We start from the raw sequence: 11,073 nt of genomic DNA, 5'->3' as shown, positions 1-11,073 counted from the left end.
GAGATTTGTGTAACAAACTCAGCTTCCTGTCTTGGAGGCGGGAAGCAGCATGGGGCCCTTCATTCCTTTTAAACAAAAAGGAAAAGACATTTCGGTTGATACTCTCTGGGCCCTGGGTTTAAAGAGGGGCTTTATTCATTGAGCAGCAGCAAGCATGTGATTCCACAGGCTCAAAGCCTCCTACAATTTAAATGCATTTGGGTTGAGGGTTTGTGCTTTTCACTTCCGCTTTAACAGCCTTCAGTTCAGGGTCCAGTTCTACCTTGTTCCTCATTAGCTGGGTCACTATGTCTTACCACTAGCCACAGCCCCATCTGCCTTCTGCCCTCTGTATTTGTCTTTGGGCTTCACAGTACACTGTCTATTTAAAATCTCTCCTCCTCTCTGCCCCTCTCTGCCTCTCTGCTGCCCTACTGATAGGACCCTGCTACCTAATAGGATAGTCTGAGGTCACTCTTGGGACATGTTCACGTTTATAGTCACAGAAGCCAATATCTAACTAAAACAGACTACAGCAGAGTCCTGCAAACAATATAGTACCTCCCTAGCCCCAGTTCAGAAATGGCTTCTCTTCCGGCGATAACACAGAACTCTGCGTCATAGCTCAAACAGGGTTGTGCCAGACGCGTGACATAGATGGCTAGCGTGTATAGTTAAGCACGATACTTTCCATGGCTTGGGCGAGCAAGGCAAGTTGGTAGATGAAGCCAGTGAAAGCTGCTCTCAAGGGTCCTGTTGAAGAGAACGTATCTGTTGCTCAGAAACGCAGACTTCCTAAGAGTTTGTGAGTGGTACTTTATCGATATAAAGAGAAGTACTGATGTTTAAAAAAAAATGATCATTTTTTCCCTTATTTGTTCCTTTCTGTGTAGAAAGAAGGGGATCGGCCTGAACGGGTCCAGCCAATTGCAGCGTCTACACTGATCCACTCTGACCTGACGTCTGTTTATGGCACAGTGGTGTTGAACAGGACTGTTCTGTTCTTGGGGACCGGAGACGGCCAGTTACTTAAGGTCGGTTTCTCTGTGCTTCTTCCTTCTGATGTCTAGTTTTGATAAGCTCCACTTAGTACCTGCCTGTTTTAAACTTCCTCTCATGCTCTCCTGAGTTCTACACAAGACTCTACCTGACATCGCTTTTGCTAATACCCTGTCCTGAAAAAGCTTGGAAGATATTTTAGCGATCTGGATGTAGATCCTCCCCCCTCCTGCCGCCGTCACACCAATGAGGCACCAGCCACCTGTCTTCTGGGAAGGAGGCACACCAAGTCCCCTTCCTTACTCATAGCTGCTGGGTGAGAAGAATGTGGGTCTAGCCCCTACCCCATCCCTGACTCACCTTCCCGAGACATTTAACCTTTCAGTTCTCGCTCCTTTACGCTGGAAATGTACAAAGCACCTTATTTCTCACAACTTCAAAGAGACGAACGATTAGAGGCTTGAAAAGAAGAAGAAGGAGAAGAAACAGGTGTGCCCTCCTTCCAGCCCACTCGCCACCCACAGAGGGGGTTTGTTTTCTGCCCTTTGTACCTGTACATGCCTGGGAGAGGTTAGAGATCTGAAATTCTTCGAGATTCCCCTGGTCTTTCATCTCCTAGGACTGTTTTCCCCCATGGTATAGATGAACCCTGGTCAGACTGAGTTGTTTTTTTTGTTTTTTTTTGTTTTTTTCTTTAAATTCACCTGGAGGGGGAAGGGCAGTGGGGAGGAGGAGAAAGTCAGATCAGAACCACCAAGAGGTTCATCTGAAATTACCCAGTGTCCTCTTGTCAGCATCATTAGCAAGCATGAATTGCTTGTCTCCCGTGGCCTCCAGTAACAGCCGTGGCTGGGAACTGCAGTGTCTGTCACCCTAGATGGGTGACACTGCTTGACCTCTCTCTCGGCAGCCACTCAGTTGACCCTCAGCTCAGATTCTTAATTGAATACTGGCAGCCCTGTTTCCCTGCAGCCATCCACCCCTCTTCTGCTTGCCTTTAGGCAGATCGTTTAGCCTCTCTTAGCCTCCATTTCTCTAAATGTAAAATGAGATTATACTAGACAAGCAGGGGTGGGGGAGGCTTTCCTCATCTGGTGGCTTTGCACCCACAGCCCCCCTCCAGCCAAGCATGTATATGAGCTGCTACATGGTCCTGTGTCCACACTTTGATCATACCTACCCCTAACCTGAAATGGTTTTCCCCCTTTTTTCTATGCTTTACTGAGTCCTCTGTAGTTGGCTCCAACCCTACTTTCTCTCTGATGGTGTCCAAGCCCCTAGAGGTGTCTTGTTCTCCCCATTCCCTGAGCAACTCACCACGGGCATCATCTTTCGACTTGTTATTGATGTCTTGCCTTGATACCTACGCTCTGTGGTTCATGTTTGTCCTACCAACTCTAAGCTTCTTGTAAAGGGGGCCATGAATTCCCTCAGCCTGACACAGAGCCGAGTGCTGGGTAGGCATTTGATTGAGTCTGTTTCCTTTGGAGGAAACCCAGTAACATATGGGAGGGAATTTGTTTGTATACACATTCTTTTTAAATATACATTGATCGTCTTTCTCATCGAGCTAGATCATTTCCTGGGGAAAGGAAAGGTAGATAGTAGATTCCCACCAATCTTTGCACACTTGACACCCAGCGATGCCTGTGGATATACTAGCCTGGTCAGGCCATGCAGGCCCATTAACCCTGCAGAAGAAGCTTCTATCCATCCTTCCTGGGTCTCCTTACCAATTATCTCTTCAGATTTGGGATGTTTTTGACAAGTGTTTTGACAAGAACACTGTTTCCCCAAGCTGAGCCTACCAGACTGTCACAGGAAGAATTGGAGGTGAAGGAACACTTGCCTATAAATAGTCCCCCATGGGATGGCTTGGCTTCTCTTGTCCTGTGGGTTCAGCTCAGCCATTCGTGTGTGCAGCTGTCCGAGTTTCAGTCTTGCTGCAAGCCAGGGGGTGGGCCCAAGCTGCAGCTTCACACTGTTAACAGAGAGGCAGTTGGGATTAAGTCTTGCCGGTCCTCATGTTCTGTACGGGGTACCACTTTGAGACCCCCCCCCCTGTAGTAGTCTCATCTTTAGGGTTCAATTAACAAGGGTAGACAGGCATTGTTTTGTTTCAGTTCCATGACTTAACATTTCTACAGTGTTTCCTGCATGTTAAATAATTCAGCTCTCACCAGCCCCATTTTACAGATGGAAGAATGGAGGCCGAGGGTTGTTGAGTGATTGGGCAAGGTTACAAATGGGCAGTGCATAGATCTGAACCTGGAACAACGTCAGAGGCTGGATTCATAACTCTCAGCTGCGGGACCTTGTAGCCTGTGCCTCAGCTTCCAGGCACTTCCCTTGGGGAATCTTAGCAGCGGGGTGGTGTGTTGAGATGAAGTTCACTTATTGCTGAGCTTCTTACGGAGAGGAAGCCGACCCTATGATTTAGGGAACCCCTGACCTGACCCTGTGTTTACTTCTCCCCATACTTATTAACCACTCCCCATATTTAGTCTCTCAAGAGGCTGTGAGGGGTGAGGCTGACTCCCTCCCAGCCCCACTCTCTAGTGACAGTAGGTAATTCCCTTCAGACTGTCTCATGTGTCAGTGTGCAAATTCTTGGATATAGCTTTTGAAATGACTTGGAGACACCCCCCCCAAACCAGGATCCTGTACAGATGATCCCCAGATCTTTTTATTCAAAAAGAGCCTCACTTCCCTCTTGCCACTCTTCTCTCCAGAACTGTTAGGGAAGACGAACACCACGGAGAGTCACAAGCTTGGCTTCCAAGCCTCTTCCCGGAGGTATTCATGAGCACCAAAGAAACAGACCCCAGCCTGATGCAGTCAGTGGGAGGGGGAGGAGAAAGGGCTCCGATCACCCACAGCCTGACTCATCAGTTTCACAGTGATCAAGAGGCGAGGGCATTTTGACACGTGCCAGGCACCGTAGTACTTGCCTGGCTGGATATGAGGCAGGCAACCGGCAGCCGGTTTCTGTTTTTACCACCAGTGAAAACCTGACTTCTTCCATCTCTGCAAACCTCATGGTGTTTTAATATAATTTTGGTGCCATTTTAAACCTCAGGCTATTTAAATAGGGTTTTTTTTCCCTGCTTGTGGAAGAACTGTAAGCTCACATAGAGAGTTGCAGGATAGTAGGGGGATAAGAGGAAGGCAAAATAAAAATGATTCTTGATTGCGTCATGTAGAGGCAACTGCTGTCAGCATTTCGGGTGCTTTTTTTACATAGTTGAGGTCAGACTGTATCCAGTTTTGCGTCTTTCTTTCCTTCAGCTAATGAGGGAAGAGGCTTATATTAAAATGCTGCTGCAAACCCTTTGTAAACAGTATTTTTAAATAGCTCTGTCGTGTTCTGTTATATGGGAACACAATTTTGAACTTGAGCCGAGATGCTGGATCACTTTATAAAAGGTCTTTAAACACACACACACACACACACACACACACACACCGCTCCAAAGAAGACAATATCGTCTCCAAAGGTAAGATTCCGATGATAAGCCATGAAGAACCTAGAGACTTTAGGGTTTGCTAGCACCTTTATTGCCTACCTTCTGTCTTTGTAAAATTGTAGGAAAACAGAAGAAATGTGACGCTCCAAGGTCCTGCCCTGCCAGTTTCTCAGCAGGTGTTGTGGTCATGTAGCAAGTCGTGACCGCACCCTGTTCCCCGTCTTTTCTCCGTTTTGCCTCCTTTCTGAATACAGCTATATGTGATCATTTTTTAAAGTTGTCAGTATCTCTACGGAAATCAGCAGAGAGTGTGCCGACTCTGAACTCAGTGTTTGGAAATCCACAGGCTGTCACGTGTCACGTGGGGTCTACCAGCCGAGGAACACATGCCGCATGGCTTCTCTAACTGTGGTAGAGACTCCATGTGTCATGTGGTTTGGACTCCTGTGAGCTGACTCTGTTGCATGTAAGAAAAATCCTCTCCTTATCTCAAGGACAAAGTGGGAGATTTTTTGAGCACTTTCAGGTGGTAAAAAAAAAAAAAAGTAGTAGAGGAATATGCATGAAATGTGAAATTTGTCACTTTATGCATGCCCATTAACCTTTCTTACAAGCATAAAAGATAAGGCAAGATCAGGTAAGGACTAATAAAAGCCAGCCTTTCTGAGCTCTTACTATGCGCCTGCTATCAGAACCAGCGTCAGAACCAGCATCAGCATGGGTTAATTCATTTAATCCTTATAAGTCAATACTATGACCGTCCCCACTTTATCAATGAGAAATCCCGGGGCTTTAGGGCATTAGGCAGCTGGTTCAAGGTGATTTGAACGGAAACAATCTGTCCCTAGAGCCCAAGCTTTTCTCCTCTGGCAAAACTGCATTTACTGTTTCAATGTAATCTGTAGAGCTTGACAGAGTGCCTGGGACCTGGGACGAGCTGTGAACTTTTCTGCCCGGTGTTAGGGCAACTGGGTTGATCCCGAGACACCAGTGTCTGAGGTTTCCTGAGAAGGGGCCATGGCTTATGTGGTTTTTACTTTGTTCCTCCTTGGGGACAGTTTCGAGCAGCTGAGGGCTCAGCCCCTCTTCTTGGGCCTGGGAGTGCCTCTTGGGGACCTCTGTATCACCATTAGAGCCCAGGTTTTCCCAGGTAGACTCCTTTTGAAGAACAGTAAACTTTCTGAGCTTGCGTTGTTTGGATGGCCCCCTGATAAGAGAACTAGGGTTTCCCAATTTCCTTGTTGCTGAGGTGGGGTGCTGGCACAGGAAGCTATGTCATGCATGCAGCAGGGCTTCATCCGCACTGGCAGACTGTATTGTTAATACTCTACTCCATGGAGCCAATTAAGTCAGTTCCCAAAACTCAAAAACCAGACGTTCCTGAAGAATCTCTCTCAACCTCTGGCTATTAAGGTTGTCAAGTGAATGTAAGAGAGAGTTTTAAAATGAAATACCTTACTGTACTTCCACAAAATGTAAAAGGAGGATGAAGAGGGACCCAACACAGCCCCAGAGCTGCTGGGGAGGGCTGAGCAAATGTAATGGGCCAAATAGTTGAAACCACAGGAAGAGTCAGGCTTGGAACCAGGCTCCGTGGTTGGCTGTGTGGGATGTCATATGAGACTTATTTCAGATTCACTCCGTTATATCTCAGCTTGTGAGACTGGGGACTCCCTGACTCGGAACAATTAGCTCCAAATAATAAGCAGGTCTAGAACTCAGAGTCAGGCCACATACTTCTCTGACTCTCTTGAAAAGTAGACCGAAAACAGGAGAGATTCCCCTTCCTCTTCCTGTTTTCTCTTTCTTATTCCTGACTACAAAGGCCCACTACACAGTATTAGACAATTGTTTTGTGTATCTAGGGGAGAGGATCAAGTCTCCTTCCCAGTGTTTCTCAAAAGCCATTTTATTCGAAAGAATAAAGAAGACAATTGGCTCATTTATCCTTCTACTGACCAGTTTCAGAGGAGAAATAGGAAAAGAAAGGCCTTAAAACACCTTAGCTTTGTGAGCATGGCTTTTCTATCTCACAGCAATCGGAAAGGAACAAAGAAATAAGTGTTTTGCTTAGTTTATTTTTTTCTTCTTCATCGTCCTCACTGTGGAGCACGGAGCTGTCCTGTGACTCTGTGCTGTGGAAATCTCCGCTCGCCTTAATTTTAGCTGCACGGCCGGGAGATTTTTGGATGCAGCAGAAATCTCAGGGCTAGTTAATAGCCTACCACGAGGCTTCAGGAAGATGTCAACAGAAACAGTATGTTGACATCAACTGAAATTCTCCATCAGGGAAAATTTGTTTTCTACAAAGGCCTTGGCCGGAAGAATGTGAAGAACTTTATAAAATCTTGAATGCTAATAGAGTAGCATTTGACTTAATAAATATTTTTTTTTCTGAAGCTTCCCCTTCACCAGACACTCTTCTGGTTACTCAGGTACAAGGGTGAATCCAAAGAGCTGGGTGTGCTAATCCTAGCACTTGGGAGACAGAGGCAGGAGAATCTCTGTGAGTTGAAGGTCAGCTTGGTCTATGTAGTAAGTTCCAGGCCAACCAGGGTCACATAGTGATGCAGCAATCTCAGAACAGCCACAAAGGTGAGCCAAAGAGACGAGCTTTACCTTTCTGATGAGTATGTGTTGGGGGGGGATCAAAGGCAGAAAATGAATAAATTAATTATCCAATGATAAAATCATTTAGAAAGTAAAGTACAGAGAAGAACACCAGAGGGATGGAGAAAGGACAGTGGCCACAGGGAAGAGACAGGCAATCAGGGAGAGCTGCTCAGAGGAGGTGAGGCTGGATGATGAGACGTATGTAAGAATATACACAGAGGAAGAGGAGGCACAGAGTGACTTCAGGTTAGATCTATATTAAGGTCGTATGCTGAGAGCAACAAATAAAAATCCACACCATGGCTGAGCAGTGTGTCCTGTGAATTGAATGAGGTTTCTCTTATGCAAAGTTCCACCCGTTTTGGGTAGCCATGACTCATGGTTCTTTCCCCCACTACTCTGATCCTGTTCTTTTGCCAAAGCCGCCCAGCTAAACTGGGCCAAGGAGAAATGTCTCCTTTGCTCTCTCTAGCCTCGGTGGATTTTTTCTCTGCATGGATAGCCTCATCCCGTCTGCAGTCGAAAGTCCAAGAGGTCCCCTGTGCCCCTGGTCTGGGTGGACTTTGGGATGTGAGCAGAAACCTGTGCTGGTCACTGAGAGATGAGTCTGGGGACAGCAAAAGCAGACGTCCCTAACTCTGGCTATAATGCATTTGGGATCTTTGGAGTCAAAGTTCAAACTTCCCTCTGTTTTCCTCGCCAGCACATTGTTTGCACAATCTGTTTGACACGCCCACCTTCAGATATTCTTAAATTTAAGGTATGTGTGAGTTTGTGTGTGTGTGTGTGTGTATATACTAGTTTTACATAAGGATCTCACTATGTAGCCCTGGTTGGCCTGTAAACTAGGCTAGCCTCAAATCTCCAGCAGATCTCTGTCTCTGCCTGGTACTGGAATTAATGTTGTGTGCCACCATGCTTAACCGTATGTCTGTATTTTTACAGATAATACATGGACATTGTCTAAAACCCTAAATTACCAAGGAAGTCGAGTGAAATCCACCCATTCCTAACTTCCCATTCCAGGCTCCTGGTAGAAAGACGTTTCACTGGTAGCTTTCTAGTGAGCGTATATATGTATATTTGTGTGTGTATGTATATTGTGTATATATATTGTGTATGTATATTGGTGTATACACACACACACACACACACACAAGCATAAGAGGGGATGTCTTTTTCCCCCTCCTAATTTTACTGAACATATCACATATTAAATATATGTGTGTATTTAGAAACAGTTGTGTTTATATGAATGTACATTTGCTATAACATGTTAAAATACTATATGAACAATGAAAGTGCTTTCTAGCTGCTTTGATGGCTAAAGAGGACTCTACTTTTTACACTGCCATTCCTGCAACCCTGTTTATTCTTACACTATCATTTACAGAATCCTGATGTTTACGTAATTCCCTATTACTAATATTGAGGTTTCTCCGGACTTTAACTTATAACAGGATGTTACAATGAATATATGTCAAAATGCCTGTGCATGTACGTCTACACACACACAAACACACACACACAGGAAGTCTTCTGGGCCCAAGAATACGTGCTTTATAATTTTCATGACAAATTCTAGATTGCCTTCCAGATGGATGTTAATTCCAGCATCGCTGACACATGCCCATTCACACCCAGCATCTACAGTGAGCACGCCATGCTCAGGAGCTTGCGTAGGAAATTGTTGGTAGGTCCCAGCAAGGCATACCTCGAAAAACACAAGTGCTTTTAAGAAAGCCAGGCTTCCCTGCCCTACTTTGGGTTGCTGAAGGATGCTGGTGCCTCATCTTCAAGATGTCAAGTAAACAGGTCCTTGTCACACTCCCTCCTATCTTCCCAGTGGCCCTGCAAGTGTAGATGGCTCAAGACCCTGTAACAGCTGCTAGGCAGCTCCTGACTCAACAAACACGAAGGAGGGATGGTGTTTTTCTAAATTATTTTATGTCTCTTCTTATTTTAAAGCAAATTTCAGACACTATGACATTTACCCCAAGATATTTCATTATGCCTCTCTGAGAAATTATTATCGTGTTCCCAACTGTGACTATAATGTCATTATCTCAGTTAACAAAATTATCTGTAATTCCTTAGGATTATCTGCTGAATATAGCTGAAATTTCACAATTGATTAAAAATACACTTAAAATTATTTGGTTCAAATCAGTGTCTAGAGCACATTTGGGTGCCTCTGGCCTAAAGCACCCCTCCCACTTAATTTTCTCTCTCCCACTGGCTTCCTCAAAAGCCAGGTTCTAGGGCCTACAGTGTCTCTCACTGTGGATTTGCCTGTCTGTTTCCTGTGTCATTTCAGCTTGTTCTGTGACTTTTGCTTCCTAAATTACATGGAAGTTAGCACTGGAGATTCGACTGCGTTCAGGTTGAAGGTCAGAGTTCTGAATGTGGTACAGAGCTTTCCTGAGGGAGGAAGCAGCAACCTTTCTTGGGGCTTACTTGAGAATCCTGTCAATCTTTTTGTTGTTTAACTAGCCTCCTCTCTTTCCTTCTAAGCTACACCTTTCCAGAAGCCCAGAAGCTGTTTGATTCTGAGCTAAGTCATGGTGTAACTTGTGAGTTGGTCATGAGTTAGCAAGTCTTGGCAAGCTTATCACTTGCTGGCACAGGGCCTGCTTGCCCCCTTGGGTCTAGGCACGGAACTCTTTTCTGCAGGGCCGCCTTGTTCAGTAGAACATTTTCTGTGCTGATGGAAGTATCCTACACCTGCCCTCACCAGTATGAGGGCACTGTCTGTGGGTGACTTGTGAGTGCTTCCCATATGGCTAGAATAAGTGAGAAACTGGACTTTCAGTTGAATTAAAATAGCCCCGTGTGGTTAGTGGCTACCATCCTGTAAAGCTCGGCTCGAGAGCCATTTTCAAACGAGCCACAGATCTTTCCTACTACTCTGAGACCTAACTGCTGCTATTTCAAAAGTGGATTTTGTTTTCTTATGGTTTTTTGTTTTTCAAGACAGGTTTTTTCTGTATAGCCCTGGCTGTCCTGGAACTCACTCTGTAGACCAGGCTGGCCTCAAACTCAATAGAGATCTGCCTGCCTCTTCCTCCTGAGTGCTGGGATTAAAGGTGTGTGCCACCACCGCCTGGCTTTAAAGGGGGATTTTTTTTTTAAAGTCGTATTTAATGTATATGATCAGTGAGATTGATTTTTACTGAGCGTCCACAGAATTTGCTGAGTAGTCTTGTAAGATTAGGTGCACCAAATCCACTGGGAATTGATTAAGTAGATGATGGTGTGAAGTTACAGGGCAAATCTAGTGCCAGGAGGAGCAGCCCCCTGTGCTGAACTGACAAATAGCTGGTAATGAAAACAGCAAATGCCAGGGTGCCATGAAGGTATGCTGGAGTAGGAATGTAACTGCTCAGTGGATTTGTGAGTTTAGCTTTGTCCAAAAAGAATCGTGGGCGTCTTTTTTTTTTCTTTTCAAGACACATACTAATGTCCACCATAGTAGACATGTGGGTATTGGGCCGATGAGATGGCTCAGGAGTTAAGGGGGCTTGCTGCCAAGCCTGACAACTGGAATTCAATCCCTGGGACTCACATAGTGGAAGAGGAGCACCATCTCTTGCATGTTGTCCTTTGACCTCCTTGTTCACATACCTATACCCTCACCCTGTCCCCCGGGGCACAGAAAAATAATTAAAAACTTTTAATAAAACTATGAATTAAGATAATATATCTGGATGTCTTCCAACTGACAAAAATGTTGATGGCATCATTTTTTAAAGTACTGAACTGGGAGGAAGATGGCCCCTACCCAAAGGGAACTTGGAATCTAGCCACAGGCTATTGTCCATTCGATACTGACCACATGTTAAGAATCTCATGGTTTTTATTCAGGTGTTAACAGCATCTACACGGTAAGGTATCATTAGTCCTAGTTTATAGACAAAGGGTAGTCTGGATGGTCGAGTACAAGTTCAAAGTGGTACAGCATTGCCAGGTCTAACCCAGGTCCCTACCTCAAGACGACAGTAGTTGATCATCTGAC

At 45.2% G+C, this 11,073-nt stretch overlaps 1 protein-coding gene across 1 annotated transcript in view; it reads left to right on the top strand.

Annotated features, from left to right (window-relative positions):
• Window positions 1-701: 701 nt before the first annotated feature.
• Plxnc1 (plexin C1) overlaps window positions 702-11,073 on the top strand; it is a 130,679-nt gene continuing 120,307 nt past the window's right edge. The window contains exons 1-2 of the mRNA XM_028783039.1: window positions 702-746; window positions 873-1,013. Of these exons, the coding sequence (XP_028638872.1) occupies window positions 702-746; window positions 873-1,013 (186 nt within the window). The remainder of the gene's footprint in view (window positions 747-872; window positions 1,014-11,073) is intronic.

This window comes from Grammomys surdaster, unplaced genomic scaffold (assembly GCF_004785775.1).
Source record: "Grammomys surdaster isolate TR1022 unplaced genomic scaffold, NIH_TR_1.0 958, whole genome shotgun sequence".
Classification (NCBI taxonomy): domain Eukaryota; kingdom Metazoa; phylum Chordata; class Mammalia; order Rodentia; family Muridae; genus Grammomys; species Grammomys surdaster.
Note: the sequence above shows the minus strand (reverse complement) of the source record. Positions and strands in the feature narration are given on the sequence as shown.